The sequence below is a fragment of the Aureococcus anophagefferens genome, assembly GCF_000186865.1.
Source record: "Aureococcus anophagefferens unplaced genomic scaffold AURANscaffold_9, whole genome shotgun sequence".
NCBI lineage: Eukaryota > Pelagophyceae > Pelagomonadales > Pelagomonadaceae > Aureococcus > Aureococcus anophagefferens.
Genome location: NW_008705569.1, coordinates 1,537,857 through 1,549,916, shown reverse-complemented (window position 1 = coordinate 1,549,916; position 12,060 = coordinate 1,537,857). Strand labels below are relative to the sequence as shown.

Genomic DNA, 12,060 nt, shown 5'->3' with positions numbered 1-12,060 from the left:
CGCAGAGCTCGCAGAATTACCTCGGCAGTCGCAAATCAACTTGCCCTCAAGGAGCGGCTCTTGTTAGAAAGCAAAGGCTATGACGAGCTCGATGAGCTCGGAAGGAAGCATGGCGCGGAAGCAGTCGAGCATGTAGGTGCGGATGTGACCGTGAATCAGCCACGCCACGTCTTTGTGGCCTTTTCTCTGCGCGATCTGCAGCGGCGTCGAGCCGCCCGACGTCGCCGAATTGAAATTGGCGCCGCGGGCGAGGAGCAGCTCCGCGACGGCGGCGTGGCCGTTCTTGCTCGCCATGAACAGCGGCGTCGCGCCGCTCTCGTCGGGCTTGTCGACGTCCGCGCCGCGGGCGAGGAGCATCTCGGCGATGGCGGCGTGGCCGTCCTGGCTTGCCGCGAGCAGCGGCGTCCAGCCGTCCTCCTCGGCCTTGTCGACGTCCGCGCCGCGATCGAGGAGCAGCGTGGCGATGGCGGCGTGGCCGTTCTGGCTCGCCATGAACAGCGGCGTCCAGCCGTCCTCCTCGGCCTTGTCGACGTCCGCGCCGCGGGCGAGGAGCAGCGCGGCGATGGCGGCGTGGCCGTTCTGGCTCGCCATGAACAGCGGCGTCGAGCCGCTCTGCTTCGCCTTGTCGACGTCGGCGCCGCGATCGAGAAGCAGCGCGGCGATGGCGGCGTGGCCTTTCTCGCTCGCGAGGAGCAGCGGCGTCGCGCCGTTCTTGTTCACCTTGTCGACGTCCGCACCGCCATCGAGAAGCAGCTCGACGACGGCGGCGTGCCCTTTCTGGCTCGCGATGAACAGCGGCGTCGCGCCGTCCTCCTTGGTCTTGTCGACGTCCGCGCCGCGATCGAGGAGCAGCGCGGCGAGGGCGGCGTGGCCGTTCTGGCTCGCCATGAACAGCGGCGTCGCGCCGTCCTGCCTCGCCTTGTCGACGTCGGCGCCGCGATCGAGGAGTAGCTTGGCGATGGCGGCGTGCCCGTTCTGGCTCGCCATGAGCAGCGGCGTCGTGCCGCTCTGCTTCGCCTTGTCGACGTCCGCACCGCGGGCGAGGAGCAGCTCCGCGACGGTGGCGTGGCCTTTCTCGCTCGCGAGGAGCAGCGAGGTCCAGCCATCCTTGTCCGCCTTGTCGACGTCCGCGCCGCGATCGAGGAGCAGCGCGGCGAGGGCGGCGTGGCCTTCCCAACTCGCGACGAACAGCGGCGTACGGCCGTCCCGGTCCGTCTCGTTGATCTCAGCGCCGCCATCGAGGAGATGCATGACATCCTCGACGCGACCTCCTGCGAGTGCCGAGAACAAGGAGGCCACCATGCCAACACACCATGCGGGCTCTCAGACCCGCGGCACTCGCAAATCAACTTGAGCATATAGAAAATAGTTATATTATGGAAAAATTAAAGTCAGTCGCATATTCCAGCGATTTCATTGGTCGAGGACAGAAGATAACACGTATTCTTTGTCCGACGCCACACGCTGCGGTACCTGGAAGTATTTTTGTGAATGGGTGGCCTCGGGACGCCGCCAGGTGCCCTTCATCGCAATTTTGAAGAAAATGGTGCGTCTCGGACAAAAGATCGCTACTCTGGTTTTCATAGCTTGACTATTTTCTATATGGCAACATGCCCTCAAGGAGCGGCTATTAATCCAGCGAAAGCAAAGGCTGTGACCAGCTCGATGAGCTCGGAAGGAAGCGTGGCGCGGAAGCAGTCGAGCATGTAGGCGCGGATGTGACCGTGAATCAGCCACGCCACGTCGTTGTGGCCGCGCTCGCGCGCGATCTGCAGCGGCGTCGAGCCGCCCGACATCGTCGAATTGAAATTGGCGCTGCGGGCCAGGAGCAGCTCGGCGATAGTGGCGTAGCCGTCCTGGCTCGCCATGAGCAGCGGGGTCGCGCCGTCCTGCCTCGCCTTGTCGACGTCCGCGCCGCGATCGAGGAGCAGCGCGGCGATGGCGGCGTGGCCGTTCTGGCTCGCCATGAACAGCGGCGTCGTGCCGTCCTCCTCGGCCTTGTCGACGTCCGCACCGCGGGCAAGGAGCAGCTCGGCGATGGCGGCGTGACCGTTCTGGCTCGCGATGTACAGCGGCGTCGCGCCGCCCTCCTCGGCCTTGTTGACGTCCGCACCGCCAGCAAGAAGCAGCTCGACGACGGCGGCTTGGCCTTGTTGGCTCGCCATGAGCAGCGGCGTCCAGCCGCTCTGCTTCGCCTTGTCGACGTCCGCGCCGCGATCGAGAAGCAGCTCCGCGACGGCGGCGTGACCGTTCTCGCTCGCGATGAGCAGCGGCGTCACGCCCGTCTTGGTCGCCTTGTCGACGTCCGCGCCGCGATCGAGGAGCAGGGCGGCGATGGCGGCGTGGCCGTCCTGGCTCGCCATGAACAGCGGCGTCCAGCCGTCCTCCTCGGCCTTGTCAACGTCCGCGCCGCGGGCCAGCAGCAGCTCGACGATTGCGGCGTGCCCGTTCTGGCTCGCGAGGAGCAGCGGCGTCGAGCCGTCCTGCTTCGCCTTGTCGACGTCCGCGCCGCGATCGAGGAGCAGCTCCGCGACGGCGGCTTGGCCTTCCCGACTCGCGACGAACAGCGGCGTACGGCCGTCCTGGTCCGTCTCGTTGATCCAGCCCCCATCGAGGAGATACCCGACATCCTCGACGCGACCTCCTGCGCAAGCCATTCGCAGCCTTTCCTCAACCATGCGAGCCAGTCGATGAGCTATGGCACTCGAGAATGCGGTGTGTTCCGGCGGCGCCGGTTGGCTGCTCAGAGGCCCATCGGAGACAACTCGAGAAAAAAAAGAATTGAAAATCTTACTTTGAAGCTCAAGGTGCAGTCTTGCGAGCTGATGCCGAGTTCTCGACGCGCCACGAGTGAGCGCCACATGTCGACGTCGATGGCTCGAACAAATTTACTAGTGCGCTGGCTCATGGTCTTGCAAGTCCTAACTCGAACAGCTGCGCTCACCATCCGGCCGGGCCGGCGGTCCGACGAGCTGGCCATCGCTGCGACGATGGCGCGGAACCTCATGAATCCGCTGTCCATCGATGCGAGGAACTTCGTCGTCGCCACGAACGACGACGGCGACCGCCTCGGTTTCGCACAGCTGCGGCCGCTCGGCGCCGCCGCGCTCGCGGACCCGGCGACGTACGACGCGGCGCCGGGCACGTACGACTTCGACGCCGCGGCCGACGACGAGGCCTGGGACGAGCTGCCGAGCATCCCCACGGGCCTCGCGAGCCTGCCCTGGACCGCGGAGTACCGCGAGTTCGCCGCGCAGGCCGCGCGGCGCCGCGACGCGCGGACCGCGCGGCGCGCGACGGCCGAGGCCGCGGCGCCCAAGCTGTTCGAGCTCGCGTCGGTATTTGTGTTCGAGCAGCACAGGAACGGCGGCGTCGGCGCCGCCCTCGTGCGGCGCCTGCTCGAGAGCCACGAAATGGCGGACCGCCGCGCGGCGGACGTCTACCTGCTCACGCTCGAGGCGACGCGGCCGTGGTACGAGCGCCTCGGCTTCCGCGCCGTCGGGGCCGCGGACGTGCCCGCGCCGCTCGCCTTCGAGGTCGCCGCCGGCGGCCTCGTCACCCGGGCCATCGGAGAGAAGCTCGTCTGCATGCGCGGCGCCGAGGGCTAAGGTGAAGTCTAAGGTGCACTCAACATCTGACTCAACGAAGGGGGGGGGACACCAGACCGCGACGCCGTCCAAGCGCGCGAGCATGGTGGCCTGAACCCCGCCAAATTGACGAGGGTGCTCCTTACCCGACCCCTCGCGCGTGGGAAAAGGGCCGGGGACCTAGGTCTTGGTGGAAGTCCGGGCAGCGATGGCGACCGCGCGCGCGCGCAGTGGCCGCGGTGTGCTCGAATCGATCTGTGATGCGCATCTCGACCTTGGCGGTCGCGTTCTTGCGTCCGATCTGGTCCATGGGTCCGTTCGACCTGCCTGGAGGCCCCAACACTAACGTGAGCAGCCCCTTGGCCAACCAGGTACACTCGATGACGCTGTGCGCCATGCAAGTCATGGAACTTGGAGACAACGCCATCTCTGCAATCGAGGCAGGCGCCTTCGAGTTCGAGTGCCTCGGAAGACTAGACTTGGACTTTAACGCCATCGCTTCTCTGGAACAGACGTTCGAGTTTCCTGGCGCTGAGTGTCTGATTATACTGGATCTAAACGAAAACTCAATGACGACGATCGACAGCGGCGTCTTTAGCAACCTCAACAGGCTTCGGTGGCTCGACTTGGGGATGAACTCTATCTCTTCTCTCAGCGTGGGTTCGTTCGACGGACTCGAAAGCCTGGCTGTCCTCTTTCTGTATGGAAACTATTTAACGAGACTCGAGGCGGACACCTTCGAGAACCTCACGAGTCTCGCGGTTCTGGATCTGTGGCGGAATGACGTTCGATCCATCGACGAGGGTACCTTCGACGGCCTCGACCTCACGGAGCTAAACCTGGAAAGAAACCAGGCGCTTTCGACGCTCCCGCATTCGTTGCTCGAAATGACAAATCTGCGAGCGGTTCACTACAACACGTCCACTGGCATCTGTGCGAACGACACTCCCGCGCTCGATCCCGCGTTCGACGATCTGGTCGAACGCGGCGTCCTCTCCTGCGAAGAAACAGACACCGGGTCGGAATATTATCGCCAGCAGTACCTCGCCAGTGAATTCTTCAGAGAAGAATACTCCTATGATTATTACGAGTAGTTCATGCCCAGCTTCTCCTTGAAGTCAAGGTGCCAAACTTGAAGCTCTTTGCGCATGGTCGCCTGAGCACGGACCGCGGCGGCGACAGCAGCGCGACCGCGGCGGCGAGGGCAACAACCCGCGTCGAGCACGGGCCGCCCATGCGCGACGCGCCCGCGGCCATGGGCGGCTGCTTCTCGGAGCGCGCCCAGGTGACGATCTCGCTGGTCTGCATGTTCAGCGACTACTTCGGCATCGGCATCATCGCGCCGCTGCTGCCGTTTTGGCTGCGCGACCGGGACTACAGCCTGCGCTGGGTCGGCATCATCACCTTCGCGCAGTACGTCGCCGTCATCGTCGGCCTGCCGCTCTTCGGCGCCGCGTCGAAGCGCCTGGGCGTCGAGGCGACGATGCTCTTTCTCATGGTCGCGGACAGCGCGCTCTTCGGCGGCAGCGGCCTCTGCGAGAGCGCGGCGGCGCTGTGCGCCGTGCGCGTCGGCGCGGGCTTCTGCGCGCCCCAGGGCCTGGCGATCAGCTGGATCGCGTCGCTCGGCGAGCCGGAGCGGCTGCCGAGGCGCATGGGCCTCGTCGCCGCGTTCATCCACGTGGGCTTGCTCGCGGGCGCGCTCGTCGGCGGCGCGCTGGGCTGGCGGCGCTGGCGCGAGGCCTGCGCCGTGTCCGCGGCGCCGACGGTGCTCTGCGCGGCGTGGCTCGCCGTCGCCGTCGCGCGGCCGGGGCGGCTCGAGCGGCGGGCCGGCGGCGGCCCGGGCGGCGGCGCCGCGGCCGCCGCCGCGGAGCCCGTGAGCCGGCCCGCGCTCGCGGCCGTCGCGGCGATCATGTTCTGCAACGGCTTCGTCGTCACCGCGGGCCTCGCGGCCTGGGCCGTCGTCTACGTCGACGAGTACGGCTTCACTTCGAAGCAGGTCGCGCTGTCGCTCGTGCCGGCCGCGACGGCGCAGATCTTCCTCCACGCCCTCCTGCTCCCGCGGCTCCTCGCGGCGCGCAACGCGTGGCGCATCTCCGGAGCGCTCGCCGCGTGCGTGGCGGCCGTCTTCGTCGGCTGCGCGGCGGCCGTCGCCTTCGCCGACCCGGGGCCCTGGCCGCTCCTCGCCGCGGCGACCGCGTCCTACTGGCTCTGCTCGCTCAACCAGGGCACGGCGAACTTCCTCTCCGCGTCGCTGACCGCGGGCTCGCCGGACGCCGCCGCGCTCGTCGGCGGCGTCCGGAGCGCGTTCAACACGGGCTGCGCCGCCGGGCCGCTCGCGCTCATCGCCGCCTACTTCGACCGCGGCCTCGGCGCCGCGCTCCTCGTCTGCGCGGGCCTCTTCGTCGTCGCCGCCGCCGCGGCCGCCGCGGGCGCGCGCGCGGCGCCGGACCCGCTGGCCCGGCGGCGGAACAAGGTGCCCCTCGACGAGCCGGCGGACCCGCTCTAATCGAAATTACCCGTAGGACCGGTCGAAGAGCTCGTACTCGAGGAGGTCCCGCGCGCGCGACGCGAGCTTGCCCGAGAGGCGCGACGACTGGGCGCCGACGGACATCTCGAGGATGGACGACTCGCGGCTCGCGGGCTTCTTGCGCCGCTCCGGCGGCGGCTTGCCCGCGGCGTTGACGGCCTTCCGCGCGACGGACGACCGGCGGGGCTTGTCCCCGACGTGGGACGCGCGGCGCTGCGTGACGCCGGCCGTGAGGCTCACGCGGCGGAGCGACGCTTTGGCGTCGCCGCCCGGTGGCCGCGACTTGGACTTGCGGCGCGCCGTCGCGCGCGCCGTCTGGCGGTAGGGGTGCGCGTTCGACGGCTTCGGCGGCCGGTGCGCGCCGTAGCGCTTCTCCGCCGTCGCCCAGGCGCCGCTCTGGCGCTTCCGGCCCCGGGGGTCGTCGACGAGGAGCGACTTGCGGAAGCTCTCGCGGTGCGACGCCTCGATGTCGTGCCGCTCGTCGCGGCCCGCGAGGTCGCGCGCGCGCTGCTCCGCGTCGAGCGCGTGGACGCCGACCCAGATGTTCGCGACGAGCATCAAGAAGTCGACCGCGGGCACCAGGGTCGTCACGCTGTTGTCCAGGTTCGACGCCTGGAGCACGGTCTGCTTCGTGCCGCGGCGCCGCGCGTTGAGGTCGTCGACGAGCCCCGCGAGGGGCCGCGCGAGGGACCTGAGCGCCAGGTCCGACGCCTCGCGGAGCCGCCGCTCCGCGTGCCGCGGCAGGGGCACGCCCTTGGCCTCCGCCGCGTCCCGCAGGTCCTTGTGGACGCGCCGGAGGGACGCGCGCGCCGCGTTGAGCGCGACGTAGCCCGCGTAGACCTGGTGCTTCGCGCCGCGCATGACGCGCTGGAGCTCGTTGTTGACGCCGTGGGGGATGCGCTTGCGCGCCTCGAAGAGCGCGGGCAGGATCTCGCCGTAGGCCCGGGCGACGAACGTCGCGCCCTCGGTCGGGATCGCGCGGACGCGGCCGTTGCGCGTGAAGCAGCCCACGAGGCGGTTGAACAGGTACAACCACGTGTTCCGGCCGTCGAACCTCTGCAGGGCCCGCGCGAGGGACCGCACGCGCACGTGGAACTGGTGCGCGCCGTGCTCGTGGGGGAACTCGCGGCACTCCAAGATCTCGAGCGCGACGTCCGCGACGCTCGGCTTCGCGTGGCGCTTCGCGCGGGGCATGGCGTCGACGGACGCGTCGTGGGCCATCTTGGCCACGTAGACGTCGACGATGTACTCCATGACCGCGGCCTCGGGCATGTCCATGAGCGAGTCGTCGCTCAACTCGCTGTCCTCGTCGCTCGAGTCCTCGTCGAGGTAGCGCCGCCAGCTCAGCGGGAAGTTGAGCGCGTCGAGGTCCAGGTGCTGCTTGTAGACGTGCGCGTAGCCCCGCTTCAGGAACTCGATGTATTCGTACTTGGCCACGGACTCGGTCCACATGTCCGCGAGCTCGAAGATGGAGTTCACGAAGTCCTCGTGCAGGACGAGCCCGCTCTCGCCCGAGTCCGCCGCGAAGTCCTCCTCGAGCTGCTCCCGCGCCTCGACGCGGTTCGACTTCGGTAACGTCACGCCCCGGTCGCCGGCCCACTTGTGGATCCACTTCTTGAGGCGCCCGTGGAAGTACGCGTACTCCTCGAAATCCATCGCGCCGTCCTTGTCCTTGTCGTCGAACTCCTGCGTCGCGATCCACCACTTGTCGAGCCACTCGAGGATCTCCGGGTCGTCGCGGATGAGCTCGCGCTTCGCCAGGTTCGTCTCGCTGTAGAGGTCCGCGTTGCCCTCGCGCGTCGCGTCCTCGGGCACGCCGAGGCTGCCGCGGCGCGGCGCCGCGCCGAGCGACGACCGGCGCCGCCGCGGGCCCGCGCCGAGCGACGACCGCCGGCGGCTCCGGTCGAAGTCAAAGGCCTCGATCTGCCGCGTCGCCTCGGCGCGCATCTCCTCGTGGACGCTCTTCCGCCGGACGCGCTCCTCGTCCGTGAGCGCGTACTTGTGCGGCAGATGGACGCGCTCGAGCGCCGGGTGGCCGACGCAGAGCTCGACGAGGAGCGCCTCGCGCGCGTTCGCGCGGAGCACGTCGACGTCCGTGTCGCCCGTCGGCGCCGCGCCCGAGATCACGCTCGCCTCGTCGTCCGTGAGCGTCCGCCGCGACGCGCGGCTCGACGCGCGCGACGCCACCGACGCGTCGTCGCCGGGCGGGCCCGGCGCGGCGACGCCGCGCACGAGGCCCGCGACGGCCGCGGCCAGCAGGTCCCCGTCCGCCGGCGGCGCCTCGTCGAAGGGCGCCGGCGCCGCGGCCAGGGCCGCCTGCGCCGCGGCCGCGGCCTCGACGGGCGCGGCGGCGCCGCCCCGCGCGTCGCGCGCGTCGCCCTCGCCGAGCGCGTCCGCCGCGGCCTCGAGCCGCGCGGCGAAGGCGTTCAGGTTGCGTTGCGTGACGCCCTGGCTCTGGAGAAGCTTGAAGCGCGCCGCCGCGGCGTCGTCGCCGGAGAAGTCGGGCGCCGCGCCCGGGGGCGCCGCCGCGGGCGCCGCCGCGCCGGGCGCCGCGGGCGCGGGCGCCTCCGCCGGGGCCGCCGCGCCGCCGGCCGCGTCGGCCTCGGCGGGCGCGGGGCCCTGGACGGCGAGGGTGATGGCGATGTGGCGCGGCGACGCGGCGCCGCCGAGGCCGTCGCTCGTGTGCGGCCGCCGCGCCGCGGGCCGGTTCGTCCTCGGGTTCCAGAGGCCGGCCTCGAAGCCGTCCATGCACAGCAGGCGCACGGGCTGCGTCGGCAGGCTGTAGCCGTAGGCGTTCTTGATGCCGTGCGTCCGCGCCGGCGCCGACCGGGGCCGCGCGGCGTCGACCTCGGCGCCGCGGTTCGCGTCGGGCACGGGCGCGCCGGTCGTCTTCACGAAGAGCACGCTGGCGCCGCAGGGCGGCGCGGGCCGGCGCGGCCGCGTGCGCCACCGGCGCACGAGCTCCGCCGACGTCGGCTGCACCGCGCGGTGGGCGCGCGGCGAAGGCTGCCTCATCATCGTCCTTCCATCTCGATCAGTTTCAAGAGACGCGTCAACGAGCAAGGCTTCGTCGACCTTGAAGAGCTCTCCAAGACGCGATGCGCGCCGGATTGCTGAGTCAGCTTGCGCTCACGACACACTGGTTGGCGCTCGCGGCGCACGGCTTCGTCGCCAACGACGCACTTCTCCACCGCGTTTCGCGCCTGGCCGCAAGCGACGACGTGAGCGCGTCGCGCCGCGAGCTCGCAAGCGACGACGTGAGCGCGTCGCGCCGCGAGCTCGCAAGCGACGACGTGAGCGCGTCGCGCCGCGAGCTCGAAGCGCGCTTCGGCACGGGCAAGCCCGCGGATCCGTCGAAGACGATGGCCTTCCTGAAAAGCAAGGGTCTGGTGGGAAGCGATCGCGGCCCCGCGGTCGCGAGCGTCGTCGACGAGGCGGGCGCCGTCGCGGAGCTCGTCGAGCAGGACGCGCTCAAGAGCTTCGCGTCGTCGCTCGAGGCGCGCGTCGCCGACGGCGACGACGTCGTCGACGACATGTCCGCCGCGTACCCGCTCGCGTCGAACGGGAACAGCTGGCGGCCGGGCTGCGACCAGGTCATGGGCGGCCTGAGCGTCGTCACCGCGCACGGCCGGGAGACCGTCGGCGGCCGCGCCGCGCTCGTGCTCCGGGGCCGCGTGACGACGGCGAACAACGGCGGCTTCGTGAGCCTCGGGCTCGACGTCGACGTCGACGCGTCGGCGTATTCGGGCGTCCGCCTCACGGTGCGCGCGGGCGCGGACGACGAGACCTACGGCCTCCACCTGCGGACGCCGGACTGCGCGCGCGTCTTCTCGTCGTACCGGTCGCGCTTCGCCGCGTCGACGGCCTGGTCGACGGTCGACCTGCCCTGGGCGGCGTTCGAAGGCAACGGCCCCGGCGCCGCCGAAACGCCGCTGGACCCGGCGCGACTCCGGCGCCTCTCGCTCCTCGGCATCGGCCGCGACTTCGACGCGGACCTCGCCGTCGCCGACATCCGCTTCTACCGATAAGTGTGTTAGATCCGCCCCCTCGGGCGGACGCGAGGGGGCCGCCGCCGCCGCCGGCTCTATCGCGGCGGCTTGGGCACGCGGAGCTCGCCGTCGCGGTCGACGAACTCGATGACCGACATGGGCGCCTTGTCGCCGGCCCGCGGCTCGTTGAGCTTGAGGATGCGCGTGTAGCCGCCCCGGCGCGCCGCGTAGCGCGGGCCGAGCACCTCGAAGAGCTTGCGGAGCGCCGACTGCTCGCGGACGACGCGCGCCGCGAGGCGCATGCCGTGGAGGTCGCCCTTCTTCGCGTAGGTGATGAGCCGCTCGGCGTAGGGCCGCAGCGTCTTCGCCTTGGGCGTCGTCGTGCGGATGCGCTCCCACTTGATGAGCGACGTCACCATGTTGCGCAGCATGGCGAGGCGGTGCGACGACGTCCGGTTGAGCTTCCGTCTCCGGTGCGTCTTCAGGCCGCGCGTCGGAGCCGCGAGGGATGGGGCCCGCGCGAGGCTCGCGCGCGCGCAGCCCGTCGCGAACCGCGCCAAAGAGGACAACATGTCGCCGCCGGCTATCTGCTCAGCAGGCTCAGGGGCCGATGGTGATCGCTGATTACCTCAGCGCGACCGACCTCACGATCCTCACTCCGCTGGACGCCCCGCCGCAGCACCATCACGAACGCGCCGGTCGTGGCCAGCAGGTGCTCGCGCTGCCCCGCAGCCTCGGTGTCGGGTGCTTCGGTCTCGAGGCGCCCATAGTACTCATGCCGTCGCTGGAGCACGTCGTCTTCGCCGGCGCCGTCCTCCTGGTCGTCGCCGTCGCCGCATTTTTCGTTCTGCGATCCCACAAAGCGGCCGAGGCCCTCGCGCCGCGCGCCGACGCCGGCGCTCCCGATGCGCCCGCGGACCCGCCGCCGCCGCGGCCGCGGCGGCGGTCGACGCTCGACGGGCCCGGGCAGGCCATGGTCGTGAGCGCGTACGGCATGTGCGGCCGCCGCGAGTCGATGCAGGACGCGCACTTCGCCGTCGCCGACAAGAAGGGCGCGGTCGCGGGCGTCTTCGACGGCTGCGGCGGCGCGCGCGCGAGCCGGGCCTGCGCGGACCTGCTCGGCGGCGACGAGGACCGGCGGCGCGCGCTCCGCGACGCGGGCGCGGGCGAGGCGGCGATCGCGGCGTGGCTCGAGGCCTGCGAGGCGCGCGTGCTCGCCGCGTCCGAGGCCGGCGGCTGGATCGACGCGTCGACGGCGCTCGTCGCGCGCGTCAACGGCAACGACGTCGCCGTGGGCTGGCTCGGCGACTCGCGCGCGGTGCTCGCGGTCGACGACGGCAAGGGCGGCCTCGCCGCGCTGGACCTCTCCGTGGACCACAAGGCGTCGAACCCGCGGGAGGCGAAGCGGGTCCGCGCCGCGGGCGGCTTCGTGGGGCGCACGGAGCAGGAGGCGCGCGCGTCCGGCGCGCGCGCGCTCCTCGGGAGGATGGCGCCGGCCCTCGCGTTCCGCGCGAACAAGAGGAGCGCGTTCCGCGTCTACCCCGGCGGCATCGCGCTCACGCGCTGCGTCGGCGCGCGGCCGCTCAAGTTCAAGAACCTCGTGACCGCGACGCCCGAGACCTTCGCGCGGCCCTGCGACGGCGCCGAGGCCTTCCTCATCCTCGCCTGCGACGGCGTCTGGGACGTCCTCGACGGCGCCGCGGCCGTCAAGTGCTGCGCCGCCGTCGCCCCGGAGAAGGCCGCGGAGACGCTCGTCTACCACGCGCACAACAAGGGGTCCACGGACAACCTCACGGCCGTCGTCCTCTCCTGGCCGTGACGGGCCGCCTAAAGCTGCCTAGACCTCCGCGCGCCGCCGGCGCTCGGAGATGACGCAGATGGACCGGCCCTCGTCGTCGAGGAGGAACGTCTGCGTGACCTCCGTGCCGTCGCGCGCGCGGCCCGTCCGCGTCCACAT

General features: G+C 70.8%; 4 protein-coding genes across 4 annotated transcripts; 3 read left to right on the top strand and 1 right to left on the bottom strand.

The window, feature by feature from the left end:
• Window positions 1-2,851: 2,851 nt before the first annotated feature.
• On the top strand, window positions 2,852-3,629 carry AURANDRAFT_71669 (expressed protein; the record flags this gene model as incomplete). Its single annotated transcript, XM_009038771.1, has 1 exon — window positions 2,852-3,629. One exon carries the CDS (start codon window positions 2,862-2,864, stop codon window positions 3,606-3,608), a length of 747 nt encoding a protein of 248 aa, XP_009037019.1.
• A 512-nt stretch (window positions 3,630-4,141) lies between these two features.
• On the top strand, window positions 4,142-4,438 carry AURANDRAFT_15609 (hypothetical protein; the record flags this gene model as incomplete). Its single annotated transcript, XM_009038772.1, has 1 exon — window positions 4,142-4,438. A coding segment is annotated over one exon (297 nt), but the record flags the coding sequence as incomplete, so codon positions are not given.
• A 5,781-nt stretch (window positions 4,439-10,219) lies between these two features.
• Window positions 10,220-10,576, bottom strand: AURANDRAFT_16737 (hypothetical protein; the record flags this gene model as incomplete). Its single annotated transcript, XM_009038763.1, has 1 exon — window positions 10,220-10,576. A coding segment is annotated over one exon (357 nt), but the record flags the coding sequence as incomplete, so codon positions are not given.
• Window positions 10,577-11,076: 500 nt separating this feature from the next.
• Window positions 11,077-11,922, top strand: AURANDRAFT_64319 (hypothetical protein; the record flags this gene model as incomplete). The annotated part of the gene is made up of 1 exon (XM_009038773.1): window positions 11,077-11,922. The coding sequence occupies one exon, from the start codon at window positions 11,077-11,079 to the stop codon at window positions 11,920-11,922; it is 846 nt and encodes a 281-aa protein (XP_009037021.1).
• Window positions 11,923-12,060: the final 138 nt, after the last annotated feature.